General features: G+C 39.0%; 1 protein-coding gene across 2 annotated transcripts in view; it reads right to left on the bottom strand.

Annotated features, from left to right (window-relative positions):
- Nucleotides 1-303: 303 nt before the first annotated feature.
- Nucleotides 304-26,155, bottom strand: part of LOC135797309 (furin-like protease 1, isoforms 1/1-X/2) — a 28,362-nt gene continuing 2,510 nt past the window's right edge. Inside the window, exons 2-8 of one of the 2 annotated variants that reach the window (XM_065309591.1) lie at nt 25,342-25,832; nt 6,061-6,390; nt 5,131-6,005; nt 4,781-5,073; nt 3,776-3,948; nt 3,632-3,716; nt 304-1,060 (exon numbers count right to left, since the gene is read on the bottom strand). In XM_065309591.1, the coding sequence (XP_065165663.1) occupies nt 588-1,060; nt 3,632-3,716; nt 3,776-3,948; nt 4,781-5,073; nt 5,131-6,005; nt 6,061-6,390; nt 25,342-25,503 (2,391 nt within the window). In that variant the 5' untranslated portion in view covers nt 25,504-25,832 and the 3' untranslated portion in view covers nt 304-587. Of the gene's footprint in view, nt 1,061-3,631; nt 3,717-3,775; nt 3,949-4,032; nt 4,650-4,780; nt 5,074-5,130; nt 6,006-6,060; nt 6,391-25,341; nt 25,833-26,155 lie in introns of those variants that run through there. The other variant, XM_065309592.1, reaches the window with a different exon arrangement.

A 26,155-nucleotide genomic window follows, 5' to 3' on the forward strand; every position in this document is an offset into this window, starting at 1 on the left:
ACGCAATATTTAATTCTAAGCAATAAATGCAACACGAGTTGATTTGAAATTGAAACGCAAAGGTGAAACCGGGTTAAATTTCGGTAAATTTGCGCACTAAGCACGTCGCGATTTTGTTTTTAATTTGTTTATGCTGTTTTAAATTTAGCATGATTAAAGTGTGATTATTTTGCAAAGTTAGCAGAAAACAATCGCGATGCACACGCCTGAAATCGAAAATTTAAAAACTTATTGCGTTCTAAAACTTCCACACGCCTTACATAACCGCCTTATTAGTTAAAAATTGATTACGAGCGCAAAACATGATGTAAAATTAAGTTTATTTACGATACAGTAAAGTTGTTTCGCAGCGCTGTTGATTGTCATTGTAAAATCTTAAGTTCAAAGTCAACAAAGTGGCAAACGTGTTGCATTTTCGGATTTTTCACTGAAATCTACGTCGCCATCTTGTTTACTTAGCTAAAATTAAGTCACTCAGAAGGTCGCTATCTAATCAGATAACTTAGATATGAAAATATCACGTTACGTAAGTGTTAACATTATTAAACAGTTGGATAGTCAATTTTTTTATCATCTATGTCAAAAAGTCATTCGCTGTCACTGTAGACGGCCGACTTGACCCGCCGCTCGATGTCCCTGATGTGCATCAATGAGTCCATCTTCATAAAACGACTGTTTTGTGGATTTTTTCGATTTTGTCGAGTTTTTTTTAAGATAAAAACAATCGCAACTATGATAATGATTGTTAAGGCGAGAAGGAGTGTGATGAAGACGCGGAAACACCACACTTCTTCCAGAAGAGAGGTTTGTATAGTCAGAGGGTAGCAATAGTGCTCGGAGGTGGTGCGATTGTACAGAAAAGCATCGGGGAAGCATTCAGTACAGGAATAGTCATTGCTTGCGTTGCACGCCTTGCAGGAGTAATGGCACGGCTCACACGCCAAGATGGCGGGCACCTCGGAGGGATCATAGTTGTATTCGGTGTAGGTGACCACGTAGAAGCCTAGTGGACAGCGGTCCACGCAGGAGTTGTCGAAGAAGTAGTAACCTTCCATGCAAACTGCAGAAATAAAGAGAAAAAAATTAATTTCAGTAAATTAACAAAAAAAATAATATGCTAACTTTAAGAGTGATTTATCACAATTTCGCAAAAGTTTATTCCTCCATGTTTTATATCACGTGATAGACCAACTAATAAACTTTAAATTTCCATGAGGAAAGTTATAATTACTTCGTCAGTTTTGATGATACAAGATGTTTGCCGTAAAGCTTTTATTCCAGAGCTAATTTAATAATTGGGTCAACTTTAAGGGTGATTTAACACCAATTCACTTAAGTTTATTATATCAAGTTTTATGCCATCTGAAGGCAGTGCTAATAAACTATCAATTTCTATAATAATATTTCATAATTACTAACGCGCTTTTGTTATACCGGGTGTTTTGTAAAATATTTTTTTTATATCAAAAATATGAAAATTATGAAGTTTTCTGTGGTGAAACAAAGCTACAAAACGAAAATATTAATAAAACAAGCAATAAATTAAAATCAAATATGTTTACGCAAACCATCTTATCTCCAGCGAGATAATGAGCATGAACGCATGCACATTTACAACGACAACAATATCCAATCACACACGCATGCAAAACAAACGCAAATGCAAAAATAAGAAAAAAAAAACGCAGTCTATGAAGTAGCACTCACCTATTCCACGTTATTTGGCGATGCGTGATGTGTTGTTAGGATGACAAATGAAACCGACGCGCAAAGATTCTCACCCGCTCTCTTTCACCTAAACATAAGAAAGCACAAAGAGGGCACAGAGGATAAAAATGACAGCCAGGCAGCAGCTTTTTTGATCATTACATCATTTTCATCATTGTTTATTACTGCTTCGTGTCGCATTCATTTACAAATGTTCATAAAACGTCGAAATCAATTCTTTTCGTCATCTTTTCATCTTCGTCATAATTGTAATCGCTAATATCATAATTTTAAGTAAACGAAGTACAATTCCGTTTTCTTTTGAACTCACGCATCGTAACTGGATGCGAAATAATCAAGTCGATAGGTATTTTACACGTGTACGTATTGTCGTTGTTATTATTCAAAGTTTCTATTGACTCTCGTGACGCGTGCGCATGCGCAAAATGGCTGACTAACAGACTAGGCCGATGTACGACTTTGTGTTTGTTTCTGCTTTTCATCTATCTACATATTAGACGAGATATCTTACAATCAATGGAATTGTCTGCTCAAATAAAATTCAAATTCAGATTCAAATTCAAAATAACTCGCAACACTGCCTCCGAATATTTACACCCGTGTTTTAATCTCATTTTGTGTTTGTTAATCGCTTAAAAGTCATACAATTATCGGAATATATGCAGGACAACGGTCGGAAACGGACACAAACCGTAAACTTTTATAATTCACACAAAATAAAAAAAAATTGCAATGGGTTTTCATGTAATTAATAAAAAAACCAACCCAACTGGTTTGTGTCTATTTCCGACCGCCATACAAATACCCATTTATCATCTAATTAATTGCAATATACGAGGAACTACAGCATTTTAATAATTTTTTTGTTTGCCTTTAAATTTAACGCTAAACCATAATCGCATGTAATATTATTTAATACGCACCCCTAATTCGTATCATCGTATATAATATTTATATATAAAACGTATTAACATATGTACACCACTACACAATTAAATAAATCACAGCGAATTGTATTAATATGTATTAATATGCACGTATGTAATCGATTTGTGTTTGAATTGCAAACCGACCCAACGAATGGTAATCGTAGCGGGCGTACTGCGCATGCGCAGCACACGCGTGCTACCCTTGAATAAGTAATTCTGCTAAGAGAAAGAAGTTGAGCTACTGCGATATGTATATCGTAATAATTGCGAACCGAATGGCAAACATTATTAATTAATTGCACTTCATTAGCGTACTCCCTAGAAATATAGTATTGCGCGTGTGAATGAGCGAGTGTATGTGTGTGCATATGCAAACAATCGGTAAGCAACCCGCAAGACGTTTTGGCACGGAGGGCGTGGTAGATGGGCGGAGCGTAAGCACACATCCCGCTCGGAAATCGCGCCCCAGCATTATTTGTTTTATACGTTTGTTTAGTTTTGTATTAATCCACAGCCTTTGAGAACGAATTGTTTTTTTGTTTTGTTAATCTCCATGTGTGCAATTTTTTTTTGTTGGTTAAGAGTTTCTATAAATATGTTACACTGTCGCCTCTTTCATCGCACGTATCGTATATAAATGATAGTTGTCCCTACTGTAGATTAGATTAAATTATTTAAGAGTTTATCAATATGGTAGTTTTGCATTTGCATTTTGTTTTGGGTCCATCGTTCATTTGGTATCGCGTCTCGCCGTCGAGGACGACACTGGCGCTACGGTCGCGGCAGTGCGCGTGCGCGACATGCCCGCGCGAGGCTATCACAAGTTGTGGGCGGCGGCGACGACACGTCGTGCGATTGGGTATTGTTGTCGTGGGCGGGACCGGCGAGCAGCGAGGAGGCGGCCCGCACGGCCACCGCCAGCGCGCGCACGCAACTCGCGGTTGCGTAGTAAATGGTTATGGCTAGCAACGCACCTATGCACACGCCACCTCGCGAATGCTTGCAGCCGCTCATCGCCTGCTGCGAGAACTCCTCCTCCTCCATCAAATCTTTACGAATCTGTAAAAAAACAAAAATATTCATGAAATGATCCGGAGTACTTGGTGAAGTGGTCTTACCTCCGGATTACCATTTGGTTCCTCATCGGAATCTATCACATTCTCGTTGATGTCCTCTGATGGAGAGTAGGCGGGTGCTTTCGTCATTGAAGGCGTGTCTTTACTCACACTGCCATCTACCGCCGGGGGAGTAGCAGTACCGTAGAACACCAAATCCCATGCGTGAACCTCGGCTGCAACCATTCTCACATTAATATCTCAATTCTCAAAAATTTACGAAAAACAAAACAACAAAACACACAAAAATAGCTACAAACAAATAGTTAATGATTAAATAAATATGAATGTTAGTTTACTGAAAAACACAAACTAAAAAAGAAGAACACGTCTCGTGCACGTTTACCACTTTTGTTTCTCGACGGCATGAGAATACGAGCCGTCGAAGTCGAAGGCGTCACCGTCGGTGATACACGCGTCTCGCTATTCCGATTCGAGTTCAAATCTCGACTCTTCTCCTTCTGTTTCAGCATCTTTTTACGATGTTGTTCATCACCCCCACTCCCACCACTGGTGAATTTTTCAAATTCGCGCTCCGGTATCATTATCGGATAAGTAATGCTATAATTCTTCGCGTATTTGCTAAATTTCGACGCGTTCACAGCGTAGTAAAACGGCAGGAAGTCAGGTTTTTTGCTTTTGATAGCTGGATCGGAAGAGGGTTTCGCGGTCGCTTTCAACTTGGGTTTGGCTTTCGGCTTTTGTTTCTTGTTCTTTTTGCGCTCTTTGCCCGAGGTGCCGCCGCCACCGTTCGCACTCGACGGCGTGGAGTTAATTTTTTTATTAGCTTTCGCGAGCGCGCTGGGATCAAGATCGTTGGGGTTCGTCTGGTTGATGCCGTACAGGACGAGCGACCACGACTGCAGCGTAGCGCGGCCTGCAAAACAGCATTAGTCATGGTTATTGCACCAGCACCAGCAAAAGCTAAGCAGAGAAACCCATAACAGTATTAGACCCCAAGATAGGTTAGGTTATGTTAGACTGGGATGACTTAGATTAGTGGTATACCTAAGAGACGTCCATCATTGTGGACCTCCAACGTCCAGGTGCCCAATGGTGACTCGCCCCACGAGTGAACCGACATGAAGGGCCAATGGGTGAAACCATTCCTGGAAAGGTCATGGATTCGGTGCGCTAGAAGTGTCACCCTTGTCCCCATTGGTGATATCAGTTGGATGTTTAGGTCTCCTCGCTTGTGGGAACTGATGGTCAACTTGGCTTGGACATGTTCGAGGACCTTCACTTGCCCCGCATCGGTTACCGTCAATGACAGGACCACCACGCTTCTAGCTGGGATTTTCCTAAATACACAAAAAGATGTTCAACAACTGATGATGTGACCCTTATATTATCATTACTTGTCTGTTTGAGGTGCATTGACCTCATAACTATGCTGCTCCGGAACAGTAATCCACTTCCGGGCTAACTTGACCATAGCATGCGCATCCATCAACCCATACCCAAAACTATGTGACACATTCCTTCCAACTCCATTGGTTTGCCAATCATGGGCGATCAAACGTTGGGGTCTTGCAGTCCTCACCACGATATGCTGCATATCTCTCCAAGTCAACTTGGGATTCGCTTCCAATGCAAGCGCACAGATCCCAGCTGCCAATGGAGCTGACGCTGAAGTACCTGTATGGCTAGCTGTGCATGCATGATGTAAATCCGTGGTAATCACTTGCCGCTCCCCAACTTCACCACTAGAATAAGTAGTAGCAAGGGTTGAGCTACAAGCTTCACTATACCACGGCACGCGACCATGTTCCGTAGCGCTGGAGATACTCAACGAGTATATGGAATTCGTATACCCATCACAGTTGCAGTTGTCATGGTCACGACCACCATTCCCCGAAGCCCACACAAAAATAGACCCCTTCCCATTCCGACCCTTAGTCACACCTTCAACAAAAGCCCGAGTTGCGAGCTCCCCAGGCCCATCCACTGTCTTCCCATCATCGTCAGGTCCCCAGGAGGCGCTGTAGATATCAATATGTTGTGGATTCAAACTCAGGGACCGTGCCTCCACTGCATCTGTGACATCCCCGTCCAACATTCGCACACCTCCCACCTGAGCGCCATGTGCCACACCAAGAGAGCAGATTGAGTTATTACTGGTGGCAGCTACCTCCCCAGCGCATCGGGTACCATGCCGATTGGAATCGATCATATCATATCGTGGGCTTGGATCTGTGTCTTGATTGTTTACATCATAAGACGCCATTGGATCCTTTACAACACCATCAAATGAAAAACCAGAATAAACAAGATAATATTATACGTACATAGTTTTGAATGAGGTCAGGATGGTCCTTCTCTAAGCCATCATCAAGGATGGTAACCACTGATCCTTTACCAGTGATACCCTCCTGCCACGCAGGGATGACATTCATGTCCATACCGTTGCCTCGATTGAGGTACCACATTGAGGGCCATCGAGGGTCTGAATATAGGATGAAATCTTGGAAGTCTCGCTTCGCGCGTCGTTTGGCACGTTGCTGTTGTGCCCAAGCAATGCGGGTATCAACCGCCAGCTGTACACGTTTACCATGATGAGGAAAAGTTGACCTGCGGACTATCCTCGGGTGGGAGAAGTGATAATAGTCTTGGAATATCTGTAAATAAAAGAAAACAACTTCAAACAACATCAGGGGCGGCCATTTTTAATATTTGACTATTTTTGATATTGAGAGCTATCAAGTTTTTGAGCAGGATGAAAAATGACGGATTTTGCACCAAATCCACTTTGGTTTCAATTTGCTGTACACGCCAAAGAGGAAATGAAAACAATTTACGTAATACACGTGCGCATGTTGGAAATTGTACAGCGTTTCCCGCGGGAGTGATCGGTGTGTAAAAACGGCGTGAACTATCGCAATCGATATTTCACACCAATCATAAAATACGTGTTTAATCTAAGCCGAGCGGCGGCGTTTGAAAAGTTTTCGCTTTTTTTTTCACCTTGAAAATAAGACAGATTGCTGTTTTAAGGTTAAGTATAAATTGAGGTCGGAATGTATCTGTTCCGGCAATAAATTCACTTTTTATTCGCCGGCGCGGTATGGTTGAACCGTTGAACGTGTGGCTTTGGCTTCATTAATGTCGCAAAATATTAGGATATTTTCGAATCAATGAACCGGAATCCATAAAACCCACCGCAAAGCGCATTGCACACGCGCTCGCACACACAAACACAAAAACGCGCGCGTCGCAAGAGGAAGGAAAGTCATGAAAATAGCGGAGTAGGTTACCGTTACCGTTATTAAAACTTTTTTTTTCCTTCGCTACTGGAAAGCTTAAAGCACATAAAAAGCTCGGCTTTATTTCTTTACATTTTAACGAGCAGAAAAAGTATTTTTGATTGTAGTCAATTTGATTGATTACAAATTAAGATAAATAAATTATTTTTCCTTATTTAAGGTCCTTAAAATTAAAATTTCGCTACCAAACTTCACAAGATTTCCCACCGATTTATTCTTAAACTTGTCTGAAAATTTCATCAAAATCCGTCAAGATGTTTCGGAGTTATTGAGGAACACACACACATTTTTATATTTCTACTAGATAAAAAGCACTAAATGTCGAAAAAATCACGCTATAATAAACAACCCGAAATCCAACCCTGAAAGCTCTCTATTTGCTAAAAGCGGCCTTTTATTCCTTTGATTTCTTTGATTGGTTTGATTGATGTCCCGTTTCCTTTGCCCGGCGTAACGATATTGTGTGTTATTTACTCTTCGCAGTAAATTGGAACAAAAGTCATTTAATTACGCCGCTCCAGCGCGCCGTGATAATAAAATAAACGAATTCGAGATTTCTGGCGTGGCTGCCTCCCCCGGGGATGCGCGCGACAACCGCGATAATGACTTTTAATCAATATGGACCACAATAACGCGGCCGAATACGAAAATTAACCGTGCACGCAGCAAACAAGAAAAGTTTATTTTCCAGACGGCGATAAGCATTGCCCAGAAAACTTGAGTTTGTTTATCAGGCCAAAATTACCTCTTTTTACGCTTCTAGTTTAAACTTTGAATATTTGAGATTGCGAAAGAATTCGAGCGGAGAGAGGAAAAGCAGAAGTTGTACTACGTGCGCTAATCGCATCGCATTTAATTTGGCGCCGAGTCAAGATCCCGTCGATTTTTCGTCGAAACCGGATGGACGCGTCCGGTCCGAGATTTTTCTCCTCGATCGTTTTATTTATTTTTTACATTCCCGAGCATCGAATGTCGGGAGGTCAAAAAAGCGCGCACCGAGAATGTGCCGAAGTAAATGAGTCGTGTAACAGTCAGTCGATCGACGCGACCCGGGTATTCGGATGTGGAGGCGGCGGCAGAGAGGTCGATTAATTTTCTAAATCCACTTTAGACCAGTGAATAACAGCGAATGTGGAGTTTACAAACGATTTTCTACTAGTTCCCTACCAGTCAGAGTAGGAAACTTTTATTTTTTACAACATGGCGGGGATGTGATGTTCATGACAGGTTATGTAATGCAAAATGGCGGCGTTTGGTTTTTCCAACGCTCAAACAATTAAATTTTACTTTAGTAAATTAATTTTCGTTAATTTGAAACTTTTTGTCATTCGCTCATTAATGGTGGTCGCAAATAGCTCGAGTGGAAAATTCGCCGTCACAATCGCGTCACGCACTAATTGCATAATAAACGCGCGCGAGCCGTGCGGATTTGCATGCGCGCATATGTAAAAAAAACCAGAGCAGACGAGGCAGCGCACACAACACTCGAAATCGATTGCGATTATTTGTTTGAAATGCGCGCGACCGCAAATCGACTCGAATTAAAAATCGGGCGTTTCGTAATCCACGAATGTAAAATTCCAAATCCCAAACCTATTATTTCACATTTCCAATCCAAGTTTCACACCTAAATACGAGGATTTATGAATGTTACAAAAAAGTAAAAAAGAATCTAGCGCACCTTTTTGTTCGTTTCTTCTTTGCGCGTGTGTAAATATATAAAGGCAACATCTTTTGTTTTTGTTGCTTTTGTGTCTCGAAAGTGAACAATTGAAGAGCAACTCGCCGCAATCGAAGAGGCATTTAAATGCAACCCAATACGAACAACGTCTTTGTTCTGATTGACATTTAGGTGTGTGCGACCTTTTACAAGATGAGAACACGAGAAGAATGGCAATCTTCTTCAGAGCATCAAAATGTCTTCTTTTATTTCAACGCGAAATAAGATTTCATCAAAAAAATTAAATTTTAAAAGTTTACTAGTCGCAATTTTTAAATATTTAATTTTATTTTAGAGTATTAAGATTGAGTTATGATAATTTGAGTTTTTTTTCTTTATTGCAAATTTTCGAATATGTTCCGCGCAGATTAAACAACACATCGATTGTCTTAGTTGTTTGGTTTGGTGTCGACAAACAGGCGCGTCTGTTTACGCTGACAGATTGGCGTCTGCGAGCGCGTTTCTGTGTTTGAATTCGCGTATAATTAATCGAGCAGTGCCGCTCGCATACGCCCTCCGGCGAGTACACACAACACGAGGGTGTCGATCGAATCAAATTCGTAATTCGATTCGTCTTGTTTGAGCTGGCTGCTCTTGCTGCGCATACATGTCTTGTTGAAAATTAATTTCGTTCTCAATTATTCATATATTATCGTCAAAAATCAACAAAAATCATTTTTATTACCATGTTTTAATATGCTTAGAATGAAAATTGATTTTTAACCTTCAAAGCAACATTTTTAAAATTTAAAAATTAGTTACACCACGTATAACTCAAGAACGACTGGATGGATTTTGATGATCAATGATTTATTAAATTCGTCTTGGTCCCGAATAGGAGAATAACTATTAAAATATCAAAAATTATGACGCGAAGGGTGTTAAATAAGGGATGAAAATATAACATATAGAAAATATGCAGAAACTATTTCTTTTCTGTTCTTTCCAAGCTGAAATGTGCTTCCCTGGGTTCTACACGCGCGGAAAACTGAAAGCTACTTTCGCATGCGAATAGTTATGTTCCTGTGAGTCAAAATTCTGTAATCAAATTCTGCGCCACGCTTCGACTTCCTCTCCTAACTTGATAAATTGTCGCCGCCCTCGAGTGAGTGTGTGCACAGCGAAGATTAGTTCCACTACCGTTTACCACTCACGTCTAGCTTATCACGCTCTTCTGCTTTTATCCAATTTCGCGAAAAATCTCAGCGATTTGCGCCGATTTTCAAAATACACTTTTGAATAAAATGGAAGAAAGTCGATTTTAATAGCGGTTTGTGCTTGCGTCGTTTTTCCTATTGTTGTCTGAGTGAATTTATGTGCGAGTTGATGACAAAAGCCAAGAGCTTTTTAGTTGTGAATGTTATGATGATTTGCGAAGAATCGTGAATGGTAAAGTTTGCCGCCGAGAGAAGTCGAACTCAAAGTGGAGGCGCCAACTGCATTCGACTCCTATGTCCGCGTGAAAATGCAAATGAGCAATGCCTCGCATTCGGCGCACACAATGCCGTGGATCGTGGAAAACTTTGTTTTGCTGGAGAAAAGTCAAAAGGATGCGCGGTGTCTGGTGACAACAATGCGTCTTCGAAAACGTCGTAATACTGACGCCGGAGTTATTATTTCGCGTTAACATGGCCGCCATCTTGAATTTCTAATTTTCCACATAAATCTAAACAAAACCAATTAAATATTGAGCAAATCATGTAGATATCTTTACGCAATCAAAAGTTTTTAGGTACTTAAGCTGTAAAAGTTTACCAAAATGGCGCATAATGACAAAATGGCGGCAAAGCCACTCTGAATAAACGATTCAGCTAATAACACAAAAGGTAAAGCTGAAGGTAATCTAATTACGGATGAAATTCACCGTCGTCGGCGGCGGCGTCGTCTGTTGTTAGCGTAATGGCTGAAAGACGTCAACTACACCAACAACACTTACGTCGCTGGCTTAAAAGTGCTTTTGTATGCATAATTTAATTTACTACCTTTTGTGCAGAACAACCTCAAGAAGTTTAGGTTTTAATGTGTTTTGTTTCGTAAAGTTTTTATTTTAAGATTAGGAGGTTATGATGCATTTTGTTATGCGCTACCGCTCATGCGCAGTGACCCGCTAGCGCTCTTAGCCCCGGATAATAATCACGCACGCTGCAAATGCATTGATATGCATGGTAATACACGAAAAACACGAATTTAAATAACGCTCCTAAATGGATTGCGTGCGGGCCGCCATCGTGAAATCTATCCGCGCACGCAATTCGACAATCAGAATATTTCTAGCGTGTGGTTGAATTATGCGCGCTTATCCGCTTTTCCGCATCATCCGAAAAACACATAAAAATAATTTCACTTTAATGAAATAAAAATCGTGATTAAATAAATATTCCTAACCTCGATTTTCCATTAGGTGCATAACTGTAATGTGGGCAATGAAGAAAACTGTATTACCGACACGATGATAACTAATAACACTTAAATGTAAAGTATAAAGATTGTTGCAGTTTGCAAGAATGAAAACGGCGGAAATTAATTTACTCCCCACGTAGTGCGGGATGCGGTTTGAGCTGAGCTCGAAAATTCCGCGAATGAAAATGATAACGAGACGCGACAAGACGCGCAGCGCGCTAGCAATCGTCATAATAAAAGGGTGCGGCATTAAGAAAAACACCGCGCGCTCGCCGGAAACCGGAAGCGAATGCCGGCGCGCGCGCTGATGCATTATTCACGGAGCGAGAACCATCAAGAAAATGAAGCGTTGCATTTCTAATGAAACATTACAACGAACGTACTCGCGAAAATGAATCGCCGGAATAAAAATACGAGAAAGTATAATTGGTTGCATACCATTAACACAGACACATGTGAAACGGTAATATTTATGTTTAAACAGTTAATATTGCTGTATTTAACTGTTTTAAAACATAATATAAACATCAGAGGAGAGATAATTTTATAGAATGCAGAAGTAAAAAATGAGAAATGAAAAAAAAATAAAAAATGAGATTAAATTATTTGGTTATAACTATGATTGTATATCTATACCAACTTTCATCCCCTATTTAACACCCATAAAGTTATAATTTTCGATATTTTAATGATTATTCTCCTATTCCTGACAAAGACGAATCTAAAAAATCATAGATTATCAAAATCTGTCCACCAGTTCTTTAGTTATAAATGTTTTAACACACTTTTATATTTTATATGTACTAATTATCATAAAAAAAATTGATTTTTCAACTTTGCATTTAAATATTTATACTCCTGCTCATCCAAATAATAAAAATGACTATTTAAATCAAAATATAATTTTTTAACTACTGCCCTGTCAACTTTTATTGCAATTTACATATTAATCAAGTCTGCACCGCCTTTTTCAGTTTTTTACTGAGTAAAATGATCAATTGAATTAAAATGCATGATTTTTACTCGTGCTTGCCAAGTTTAGACACTTTTCTGCGATTTTTTCGCCGTCGGCGGCGGCGACAACGATGCAATGGTGGCGGCGGTTAACTGCCAAATGGTTTTTATCCGCTCGCTCTGCCCTCACTCCCTGCGCTCGCTCTTTTTATGCCTTTTTCATTGCGCTCGCATCTTCCGCGTCGCGTCGTCCTCGACAAACAAATTGCTTGTCTCGCGAATGTCTGTCCTCGACAGACGAACATTTCTTTTGTAGGGAGGACTCGTCCTTTTTCGTCCTCTTCACGTCCTCACGCTGTACTTTATTAAAGTTCATTAAGCGCAAAAATTAACAAACAACGTTATTTTTTCTTTTGTCATTTATCTTTAAAACCAAGAAGAAATTTTCAACGTTTAAGTAGTTTTCCAACATGTGGGGTGTTATTGATGGGAATATTGACTGCACATTTGGTCATGTACTTGTGACTTGAGACTCTGCCTTGTTTTCCATTAAGGATTTCGCGAGGGTGAGTGGCGACTTAATGGAAAAGTTTCATGTCGACGAGGAAATATGAGCATTGTTGTGAAAATCGAGTCGGGCGTTGCGAAGGTGATGCGAGGTGAGTCTGCGAGAGCATCCCCAAGGAGACGACCCCATCCCAGACGCCATGGTGACTTGGGGTTGCAGTTATTTAGGGGGCTGCTTCCTTCTTCTTAATGAGACATGCGACGAGCAATATTTTACACGGGTTGTAAATTTAAAACACCAGCCACGAGGCTAGAATTAATGTTAATTCGGCCACAATTCCCAATAAAATCTCCAGCTGAGCACAGGGGTTGGAATCAATTATAAAGCCTCAACCCTCGGAGCGTTGGCTGTCATTTTCATGTCATTATTTTCATGCGTCGGAATCAATTGGCCAGACGCGCGCAGCGTAGAGAAATTCATTTCATTGCAAAACTCGCGTTCGGTCCATTGATCAGCAGGGCAAGAAACTAGGGGTGGCTCGCGCGCTTATGGCGCTGACGTTTATGAAATTGGCTGTTTTGCCCGGGCATAACTCCCCAGACGTGCTCTCGGCGCATTCGTATACATTAGCTTTTTCATCCCCCCACCCCCTACTGAACCGGCGGCGTAGCCATCGCACAAATCGCAATCGTAGCACAGGGTTGTAAATTGAAATACAGCGGGGCAGCAAACGCGTTTCCAATATCAGAAACTCCAAGACGGATATTTTATCACTGGGTGAAGGGACTAAACTGCGATATTAACTATTTATGCCCACCCCCAACATAAAAAACTAGTCATATTTTTATCCGTCAATGTTGAAACAAAAATTTCAAAAAAAAATATTAAATGTTGAAATAAATATTGATAATTCAAGAATGTATCATCATATGTTCGATAACAGATTTCACTCCCCTGCCCCCGCATTCCCCCAAACAGTTGTTTCCTGCGGTCGTAAACATAATGACATCCATCGCCTTCGATGTTTGGCGATTTGCCGAAATGGGAAACTGCCCGTGTCGAACACCCCCTCACAACCCCTCACAGAACAACAAGGGTGTCCTCGATGAATGTGCGTATATATGAAGGAGCATTTACGGCGCGCGGCCTCCTGAAAGGCGCGTGCATTATTGATGGCCGGCTGTCTTCGTGCGCACACACCGCGGCAATGCGATAATAAAAGCGGGTGATGCTTGGGGGATGAATGCGGCCCCTCGTCGCGTGTGTGGACCATCACCGCAATGGTCGGTGATAAACTTTACTTGCGCGGCAAACACCTCCAGATGGAAAAATGTGTCAGAGGACAAAAAAGAAACAAAACAAATAACAGCAAAGATGAAGAAAATATGAAAAATATTCAACAAAAAATGATGCAAACTAAATTTGAAAAAGTTTTATTTTCAAGAATATTTTCTTTGAAAAGCTGATGGAATGCTTTAAATGTTTGGAGACTGAAATATAGAAATAGAGCAAAATTTCACTTTTGTGGTATTTTTAGATGCTTTTCATGAATGTGTCTCTTAATTTTATAATATTTGGCATCTTGACAGTGGAGATAAATGTTGGCCCATTTATTTTTCTATGAATTATGTCTGTCAAACAAAACAACGATGTAAAAAGAAACCAAAATGTAATTTTTTGTACCAAAATGTTGTTCGTTGATTAATTTTACCAAATTTTAACGAAAAAATTGAACAGAAATATTTACAAAAGTCAATAATAATTTTTGCAACACCGAGGACTTAGTTAAATTAATAAAATATGCAAAAACAAAGCGATTTTCATGCAATTGATGAGTTTTCTTTGCAAAATGTACAATTTTTCGACAATTTTCTATCTGAATTTGTTATCATGAACAAAAAACACGATAATTCCGCAATATTTGGCATGAAATCGCAACACAAGTTTTTAAAAAATTCAATTTCATTTCATCCGTTATCAGAAACGTGTTTTATAAACAATAGCATCAATACCAAGCCAATGAAAAACGTAATTTAATCCTCTAACAAGTACACCATCCATAAATCCACTCTCCCACCCCCTCATACATTTTAATTAAAAATATTCAATTGAATTCACCTGTTCGCATGGCGGCTTAAAGATTTAAATCTTAACCGCTCAAACAATGAGGAAAAAGGCGCACACAAAAAGAAAGAAAAACGTAGGCGATTAAGTTATAAATGAAACACTAAGCTGTGCCGAGCGTAAACCACGCGACCAAGAAAAGCACGAATCGGAAGAAAAGACTTTCCACGGCGCCGGAAAACGCGCAGGTGTCCGCGTTATTGCGGCTTTGCATAAATAATGTCCGACGCGCATGAATGTAGAGCGGTGTGTTTAGAAAACGCCGAAAACGTGTTGTCGGAAAATACATGCGAAGTTAAACGTGAGAAAATTGTGCAAGTGTCCTCTATACGAATACAAACACACAGAAAAAAAGACACAGAAAAAGACGAAACGTTTTTTTAATAATACACAACGAATGTGGGAATATGTGCGCGTGATATGACGTCTTGATTTCATCCGAGAAATCTTGTCGGGGTGAATTTCCACTGATTTTTCACTCGGTGTGGCTTAGTTCTCGCAGCACTCGCTGTTTTCCGGCTTCGATTCGTCACATTCGTGAGTTTTGTAAGCCGGTTGGTTTGCGAGCCGATATAATAAGATAAAGCGCGCATTGTTGAATCGCTTGTATCGCAAGGACGAACTGGGAAAATACAATTTCGAGCGCCCGCCGGAAACCGCCAAGACCTCCACAGCGTCGATAGCGTAAACCAATTTCCGTCTTGCGGGCGGCGCACCAAACCGAAAACCGACTGACACATGCGATTCGCTCAGAGCATAATAATAAGAAAACAAGTCTGAGTACAAAATACAAAAATATTAAAAGTTCATCTTTAATTTTCAAATATTGACAAAAACTTTTTTTATTTTCGTTTTTTTTTTCTCTTCAGCAGGTACCACATCAATCATTTTATACTTTGATGTACACTTCATTTATCTAAGTCTTCTCACTTGACTTTCCAGGTCACAACTTAAATAACCACCCCTATAACTTGACACCTACACAAAAATATTAGATAATATCTAAAACCCCGAAAAAAATAACAAAAGTAAATTTAATTTACACGCATATCAAATTAGGGGTGGTTTTCACCCCTGTGGGATTATCTACTCGAATTACATCACGCATACCATGTTCGTAAATGCCCAAACACGATAAATTCTTCCACTGCGGTGGCGACACCCTCAACCCCTTGGTTGAAAATTCGCAGAGAGCTATTATCAATGCGATACGCGCATGTCGTCAAAGTGGCCGCACGCCACTTAATTATTATTCACCCTGCGTGCTCAGCTCGCGGTCAAAGGGGTTGATGTGCGGCCCCGGGGAGCACACGTGAGCCCCCAACACAACAAGTTACCACCGCAAACCAGCCGCGCCTGCTGCGTACTACGTAATGCGCATGCGCGGTAGTTCTTAGTGAAAATGAATAAAAAATAACGCAAATGTTTTTTATGACGCGATATTTTTAATGCCTTTGTGGAGCCGGATGTTGTTAATGTTTTCTGGGGGGATGAAAGCCACAAACAATAAATCGCGATTTATAACAATTTGGGCAACGTTATAACGATTTATAGCACCGTGCGGAACAAAAAACTTGGCTGAGAGGGTAGAAAACGGAAGAGGGTTGGTAAAGTCCGATACAGCTGGACTAATCGCCCGTTCGCACCCCTATCGCTTTACCTCCTCCCCCCGCTGCCCTTTTCCACCCGCATGATGCTCATCTCCAACCCCTTACAACCCTTTTTGTCCATGCGGTGCGTTTTTCGCCTAATACGTTAATATCGCCGTGCTAATTTATTTACTTACACATATTTGCACGCCTAAGCCCTAACTCACCCCTGCTGCGTTTTCTGCATTGAAGAATAAACTCTATATAGTAGCTTATTAAGTAAAAAGGGTTGATTTTGCACCGCGGCCGAAGGAGTAATTTAATAATTCCCTGAAATAATTTATCCACGTCGGTGGTGTCGCGGGACGCGTCGAACGCGATTAATTTCTGATTAACCCTATTAGTTTCGGGGCTGGGACGACGCCGACGCCTCCCGGATTCAATCCGGGCACAAGGACAAGATAAAGGATGAGTTACCGCTTCTGGAAGTGCTATCGCTGCTATCGTGGCATCGTGTTCGATGGGGATGCGAAATTTTGGCGAGATTAGTTTCTTAGCTCCGCCTACCACAATGTCTAACATAGGTGGCGCTACTGTCAACATAAATTTATGTAAATTAAACGTTTTAGACATGAAACGTTTAAATTAAAATAGTTGCACGCATTGCCAGTGTGTATCTATATATATAAAAATGAATTGCTGTTCGTTAGTCTCGCTAAAACTCGAGAACGGCTGAACGGATTTATCTTATCTTGGTCTTGAATTATTCGTGGAGGTCTAGGGAAGGTTTAAAAGGTGAGAAAAATTCGAATAATTGCCGGGAAAATCCTCAAAACAGCTCTTTTCTATAGAATAAAATTTGACATTGAGATTCAATCATAGTTTTAGTTAAATAGTTGAATTCGAGATGGCGCGCTGAAGTGCATTATTGACAAACATTTATATGCATAATTTCTTTAAATTAAAATTGCTAATCTTATTGATAGAATTGACTCTTACTACGAGTATGTCTAGAACAAGAGAGTAAAAACGAATTACATTTTTATTAAACACTGCCGGAACGAAGTCGCGGGCAACAGCTAGTTAGAAAATAAAATTGTTGAATTTATGATTTTCCTCAAAACATTTTCATGTTTTCCCAAAAAACTAAAAAAAAAAAACTTCAGGAACTATTAACAGATGTTTCTACCGCAATAATTGAAGTTATAATTTGTTTACAAATAATTTCGACTTAAGTTTTGAACGTGAAGAAAAGATACCGTAAAATATCAACAAACAATTATTTTTATTGTTTTTCCACGCAAAACGTGAATTTTTGAACTCCGCCCACCTTTGATTAGATAACTGCATGCACGAATACACAAATAATTTTTGAAAACGTGCATTACGTGTCCGCAATAAAAGCAAAACTTGCAGGTCGCCGTGATAAACCTCGCAATCATGCGTAATGGTAATTTGTTGCATTATTAGCTCAACTGAGGTTTGCGTTGCAGCGAACAAATCGCGCTGAATTAGCATAAAACAAATTTCGCTTTCGATTTCGCTTTCTGCTCCTTCCTTTTGCTTTCCGCTGACGGCGCTCGAACACAGCCGCACGCATTTATAATAAACTCAGGTAATGCACTTAATACCCGATGCAATTAATAGCAATAAGAATAATAACAATGCACAATTAATGCACAACCACGAAATATTTTACATTAACGAATTATTATTTGATTACCGATTATTTCTTATAAATTACTACTTTCAAATGTGTTTCTGGCACAGATTAAACCACAGATTGAAACAGGCTTTGTTATGAAAGAATATTTATTTTATTGATGAAACATCATGCTCAAATATTTCGCGTTGCGATGAAACACGTGACCTAAATTAAGTTACACTTTTTATTGTTCGTATAATATGTGTGATCGTCACAAGTAACATTTTTGTGCGATGGCATTGACCACATTTCGCACATTCAACACAATTCCTCATTTTCCGATCTGATTCACTCAAACGTTTGATTTATTTTCATTGCAGCATATTAAAATCAAAAAAAGTGAACAAATCGTTTACATTAGAAGTTGTAAATCTTAAACTGTTTACAAATTTTCCCATTTTCGCTATGCTATGACGCACTTGGTCTTAATTATTGCGAAAAACAAGTTAATTATTTTCATTAAACATTCTTAAATATTTTTGACAACGCAACACGATGATAAGCATAATAAATTTAATTATTGTTATTGCAAGCAGAGTGTAATTTTATTGTTGTGCTATTTACGATTTCCTATTAATTGATATTCCAATTATGACTAAAATCACTTACTCATCATGATTATTGCTTTAACCGCAATATTATTACTCACCACTAATGAAATTAATATTTTAAACTCATTGAAATGTACAGATGGCGCTAGTAGTAATGTATATTGCGCATGCCCAGCATACTGTAACATTTTTAAGGCTCGCGCGCCGATGACGCAGTCGACAAGAACGTGTGATGCGTTCGGGAACACAACCCGCCGAAGAAGTAAGTGCGCTCGCGCACGTAAACCGGTTGCTGACCTTCGTCTCTTCGCCTCTTGCAGCAGCGTCGTAAACGTAAAACGTGCACGTGTGTGTGTGTTTCACCTTTGCGTTCACTGCTTCTAAGGTTTTTAGCTTTATTTTACCTTTTAATCAAGACAACAACACAACACAAGAAGAGACAAGACAAAATGCAGCAGAAGGACGTATAAAGTTGAAAACGCGCTTGTGTTCCGAGAATCATAAACTATAACGAGTTAAATGTTTAAAACTTTTACCCAGAAGACATTTTAAGCATTTTAAGGTATTCTATGCTCCGCCTACTTTAATACCAGATGGCGCTGTTATATAAGTGTAGTTATAACGCATGCGCGTTGTGTTAAGTCAAAATTTGATTTTTAAGGTTAAAAGACATGATACGATTCGACTCGGGGGGTTGAGGGAGCTGCTCCCCAGGCGGAACGTGTGCCAGCGCTCGGAGCGTCATGACATAAATCTCTTTCGCGTTCGTGCTCGAACGTTTCCTCCTCCCGGCGGCGGTGGCGGCGGCGGCATGCCGACGCTTTCTTCCCGCGGCGTGTGTGTTGGGCCCCGGCGTCGCTTTCGTAAACACAATGCGTATTTATCGGCGTGCATTTTCCGCCAAAGATTAATAGGCCAACCAGCGGCGCGGCATCGTTTTGCTCAGCCGCCTCGGCTCGCTTTGAATATGTGATTACGTTACATAAATATTAACAGGAACAATTGAATTTAAACGCGCCGAATCTGGGTCAATCAATCAATAGAGGGGTGGGTGGGTTGGTTTTACGGACTCGTGCGCTTCGCTTTCTTCCAAGCGGCAACGGCGGCGGCAGCACATTTACATGATTACGTCCCACCCCCCATTGACTTTTAGTAAGTAAGTAAGTACTTACTCTACTGATGGTAGTATATATAGAGTAGTAATGGTAGTGAGTGGTGGAAGAGAAATCAATTATCAACTTCACTTTAAACTTTTCCATTTTCTACTTTCCACGCTGCACTTTTCAAGTCTCAAAATATCTCATCCGCGCACAGAAAGCTTGAATGGAGATTTGTGCTTTTTTTTTTATACTCGTGTGCCTTGGCAATGACACGAGCTCAAGTCGAGTGCATCCATCACGCCGGGATGATCCTAGTGGTCGAGTGGCTTGTGCCGAAAATTTTTCTGCATTTTCAGCTATTAACCTCCGGAAATCTCGGTTAACCGCCACTGCAAATAAATTTCTAACAGCGCCACCTATGCATGAATAGCAGCAAAATGCGTGTAGTCTAAAACTTCAAATTAGCATTCATTAGCATCAGCATTGTCCTCATGGGCTTTCATGTCGCGCGCACGTGAAATAACGACAACTACAACAAAGTCTATTCAACTCTCAGCGAGCGGGCGAGCTGACATCGACGATCTGCTGGCTGCTGCGCGAATCGAAAGCACCGTTCCGAACGAAACGCACAATAACGCGAATCCGTTACACGCGCCGCGCTTATTATGTCTTCAATATCCACCATTCCACGCACTGCGCGGCTTATGCACGTACAATATGACAATGCAATTACACGCCGATGACTGTCACCGCAAAACTTCTATTTTATCAATGGAGTAGTTGGTTTGTCAATATATTTATGGAATAAAAATTAAAAAAATAAATATTTCTGAGTAAACTTTAATTAAAAGTTGTCTAAATAAGTAATTTTTATTTTTGGGTGCAATATATCCAGCCCGTGACTAAAACCCGTAACTAAAGTACTTTAGCCACGACACGTGTTTAAATTTCAATTTTTTATGTCTAAAAACACATTTTAAAGATGCAAATAGAAAAAATGAATTTACGTGTCAGGTATTCTCACCTCGCAACTACTCTGAGCATATTCATTACACGTTGAATGAACTTTTCGCGACAACGACACGGAAGTGCGATAACGTGGCCGAACAGATAGCCAACACTTTGTCAGCGTTAATATAAACCGTCCTTGCATACAGATAATACACACAAAAAATATATAAACAGCGCTATTGTATTCCTATTGAATAAGTATTTCAACTAAAACTGGAAATTTAAATGTTTCATTTCAAGTCCATCCAACTTGTTTCTGTAACTTTAAATTAGCAAACGCGTGTTGGTGTTATTATTATCATAATGTCCTCGTTTAAATTCGCACGCATGTTTCCACTTATCTCGAGACAAGTCGAGATTTAAGTGCGAAAACTTTGCGCTCACTGTTTGACTGTGTTTCAACTTTGCCAAACAGGAGATTACAGTGTCGCGGCGAAATTATATTCCAGCTTCTTACACGATTATATTTAATAAGCAGCGCAAGTTTACGAAAGTTACAGGATTTTTGTTTGTGAAATTAAAATCAAATTAATGAACACACAAAATCATCTACATATATATATAAAATGAATTGCTGTTCGTTAGTCTCGCTAAAACTCGAGAACGGCTGAACGGTTTTACCTTATCTTGGTCTTGAATTATTCGTGGAGGTCTAGGGAAGGTATAAAAGGTGAGAAAAATTCGAATAATTGCCGGGAAAATCCTCAAAACAGCTCTTTTCTATAGAATAAAATTTGACATTGATAATCAATCATAGTTTTAGTTAAATAGTTGAATTCGAGATGGCGCGCTGAAGTGCATTATTGACAAAACTTTATATGCATAATTTCTTTAAATTAAAATTGCTAATCTTATTGATAGAATTGACTCTTACTACGAGTATGTCTAGAACAAGAGAGTAAAAACGAATTACATTTTTATTAAACACTGCCGGAACGAAGTCGCGGGCAACAGCCAGTATGAAATAAAAAGTGTTCGGTACTTATATCATAACTCAAACATTGATTTTTGCAATATGGTTGCAATTTAAGAGTTGGTATATTAATTAGTCAAACAGTCCAATCGCAAACGAGTAATTGCCGCGTTTCGCATGCACGCGTTAATTAAAAACTTTCGAGGGTTTCACGAGCTGGGTCTATTCAAAGTGAGGTTCAAGCGCAGCAGATTGATACATCGATATTTTTAATTAATAGTAAATCACACATGTGCGACTCAAGCAAATACAAAAATTCCGCAATTTTTTTGTTGTTAATTTTCCAGCCTGGGTTTTTGAATTCTGCATTTCATATTTTATTGCGCTGTGGATTCAAATTCCGGCTGCGGGAAATCGTCGAAATGAACTTGTGAAGTATGCAAACCGAGGATACGTGAAATATACGTAGAGTGAGGTATGTGGGCACTGAGATGAGATACAAAATATGCATGTGCGCGCATCTCGTAAATTCGTGTGCGCTGTACAAAGTTATACACATTGTAAAGCAATTCTGTGCTAATATAATAATACATGGGCATGTATATACATATACATGCGGTTTTTGCTGTTCTGCAAATATTTGTTTTAATATTACACAACTATTTTAACTTTTTTCATGTCAAAACAAGTTTTTTGTTCAAACTTTTTACGAATTCATTAAATTTTGATAATAGTTGACATAAATAGAAAGGGGATTTTATATAGAATTAATTTTTTGGCTTTTCCATGAATTTTGTAAATGATAAAAATTAAATTTAAATAAAAATTAAGCCAGAATGAGATTTTATTTAATTTTTGATTTAATCAAGTTAAATTAAAGTTATTTGTGAGACGGGGTTTTTAAACTTCATATTAGTATTTGTTTACTCACAGTGCATCAAGTAGTGTAAATCATTTGTTTATTATTTTGAGCAAAATTCACTGCCGACGCCGCCTTTTCGCAAAACAAACAGCAGATGTATCGGTATCACATGACGATTGAGTATTGACGTGCAATGGCGCGAAGTTCATGACAAATTCTCTTGTGCCATTTATAAACGTAACTTAATCCCAAAAAGAAAACAAAAACTTTTGGTATAAAAAAACCAAATCGGATTCATGTTTTGAATAATCCACTCAATTTTTCTATTCATCTTTCTATCATCGCCTCGATGAATCACTTATTCAATCTGCGCAGATCGAAAGCTCATTACGCTAATTGGATTTTCATTTCACTCCGTTTCGCTCCGTTGTGTTCGGCGCGCGCGCGTTTTCATTTCATCGCAACGTTCGTCGCTTTTCTTCAGATCGGATTAAAATTCATCCGGCTCCTCAAAATCGCGCTCGAAAGCAATTAATTTGCACGCGGGCAGATGCGGCCGACTAAGAAAAAGGCGCCCGCCGTGTGTTTGAGTGTGGCGCGCATAAAGAGTTCAGGCATTCAGACATTACATTCGCAGAGATTTCCCATTTCCCAGTGCCCGAAACCAGCGGAGTTCCACTCTACTCTCGACAAACCCTTACCAAAACCTGCTTCTCATGCGCGCGCGAACGCTTAGCGGTTCTCAAAGAGTACGTTCGGTTGGATAAATCTCGCAATCCTCGAAATCCTTCTTTTATTCGCCCGTCCTCTTTGAGTTTTACTTCGTATGCTTAATATTTTAGTGCAAGCGTTTGAATAAAAAAGCGACTGTTATAAATCCGAATGAATAAATCCTGTTTTTATTTCGTTTGTTAAAAATTTAGTTTTATTTGAATTAGAATTTCAAAAAAGTCTCTAAAGCTTTGTTTGTGTTTATTTATTAAACCTAAAGCAAAACATTGATTAAAATTGAAAAAGTTTTCATGCCGCCGGCGAAAAGAAGCATCAGCTGTCGAGCAAATAAAATATAAAAAAAAGTTTGCTTAAACTTGCAGGGAAAAGTTCACAGTATCAAAATTATTAAAGTTTGATGATGACTTTCATTGTCAACATGTATTTTTAGCAATTTATTCGCATTCAGATGTTAATCATAGTCGAACGTGTCTATTGATTTCGCAGACGATGTAAATAGCGTTAATTGCTCGGAATGAATCCGAATTCATGTCGCAATGAATTATTGATTAACTGGGTCGAACAACAATTTAGGCATCTGATCGCAGTCGGCGACGATCGATTGGCTGCAATCACTGTTGACGCATCTGAATTACTCATCTGCCGATTGAGTTCAACGTATAAATTATAGAATTTAAAACAAATCAATACTGTTTCGGGAAATTAAATAATTTCATGTGATTTTAGTTGTGTGGAAATTTGCTGGTCGTTGTAGAAGTACAAGTCAAACAAAATTAGACCTAGAATTAGGTCGTGACGAATATCTCGTAATATTTTCACTTACTTGACGTAAAAATGATTTTTTTGTGTAGAAATAGATTCAATATTAAATATCATTCGGATAGTTAATTATTCATAGTTTTGGCACAAGAATAAAATCAACATTGAGTTGTAGAATTTACTGTAAAATCAATATCGCGAAGAAACAAATTTCTAAGTCAAATAATTTTCTAGGAATTTAATTAAAACTATTTCTGTTGAATCTTTGAATAGTTACCTATAAAGATAATAATTTCGTCTTTAATAGCAATTATATTAGATAAGTTATACTCGAGATAACGAAGTTATTTAATTGATAAATGTGTGTAATAAAAAATTCAGTAAAAATAGTAAGTAATTGATAAGACGAATATGATAAGAATATAAATTATGAATCAGAACACAGAACGACGAAATTAAAACGCAGAATCAACGAAACAAGTTGAAAATTATTTAAAATTGTGTCGTGCATGTTAAAACAAAATAAATTTTATAAAAATTATCAAAAATATTAAATCCACAATTTGAGTCCAAATATATTTCATTTTGTTCATTCTCTGAGAGTGATCCAAATAGATAAAGATATTGACATTTACTATATCTACCTAGTTATCTAACAATACTCCAATACATAACTTACTCTTTTTAACCAAAAATAAAACATTATTTCTCAGTGAAGAAATAATAAACGTAAAGCTGGTAATTCTTCTGTCGAAGCTACTACCGTTTCGCATTTATGACGCCACATAATTTAAACACAATAACAAATAACATTATTAAAATGTTCGCTTAAAATATTCATTATATTCGAAACTCATGGCAATCCGCTGGTGCTTCCAATGTAAATTTATTTTATTGCATTCGAAATATTTAATTAATGTTGTAATGCTCAAATTTACTTTCGTTTTCAAGCAAGTTCAGGGCCGCACCTCTTCGACCTTGCGCATTTCGACCAACACCAACTCCAACCAGGAAGCGGACAAGAACGAAACCCAGTTTCGAGTTTCACCTTGTAACTTACATAGCAACAAATTCACTTCAATACCAAAACTAAACAAGGTAACCGATAATAGAATAATGCAATAGAAATACGGAATGAGGAATTGAATATTTCTAATAAACAAAACACGAATTTATAAGAATCAACGCTGCATACCGATTTATAAAACTTTTGTCAGGACAACGCATGACCTTAATCCAGTTTCCATTTCCTTGGCGCACACACCGCATTAAAAGAGAGCGTCGTGTGCGCCAAGAAGTCGATAGTGGGTGTGTACACAATCACATAATAATCATACGTCAAATCAGACCTTCAGAAGTAAAAATTTCATCGACTTACCTCTCCTAAATTGTGAAATCCATGATCAGCAGCAACTTGATCAGCGACCGTAGCGCCCCCTGGTACATGCATCACCCACTGCCGAGTATAGTGCTGAGTGGACGCCGGCCGCACGATGGCGCTCAACGTCGCCAGAATGGCGCACACACCGTGTACGTGCATATCCGCGCGTAAGTCAACTCGACGAATTGCACATGAATCGATTAATTAACTGTTAATATAACCGCGAACAGGAAGTCTCGCTTATTGCAAACACAATGAGATAAAAACACTAAGTATTTACGAAATAAAAGAGCTAAACATGCGTCGATATGAGACTAATATCACGTGTGGTTAAAAATTAAATACGAAATGTAGTTTTAAGTAGGCGTAGTAGTGTGGATTATAGTTGGAGGGTGGTTTTGCACTCGGGGGTGTGATTAAGATTACGCTGCCGGTTTCGATTTGAGCTTGATGTGCCTGTGTCGGCCTGCCGCTGGCTGCGAGCTGAACTGAAACAGAAGCGCTTAGAATGAGCATACGATGGACGTGGATTGTGCAACTGACATTTGCAAACTTGTCCGGTACAACCAACACAAAAAAAAACACAAAATAACATTTAAAGTTATATGGATTATAATAATATATTTCCTACCTAAAAACTACTGATAAAAGCTTATCAGCTAACTGTAAACATTATAAATGTTTACAATAATCTCTAATCAAAGAGGTTTTGGGACAATAAGTGCTTTCATGACTTTTGACATTTTTTTCCTTTCAAACATTTTCTGACCTTGTTTCTGCAGCAAACTAAAACTAGCTCCATTGTCACCGA

This window comes from Atheta coriaria, unplaced genomic scaffold (assembly GCF_025399875.1).
Source record: "Atheta coriaria isolate IRGN ID8LTWV9N9 unplaced genomic scaffold, Caltech_Dcor_3.1 hic_scaffold_8_pilon, whole genome shotgun sequence".
Taxonomy (NCBI): Eukaryota; Metazoa; Arthropoda; class Insecta; order Coleoptera; family Staphylinidae; genus Dalotia; species Dalotia coriaria.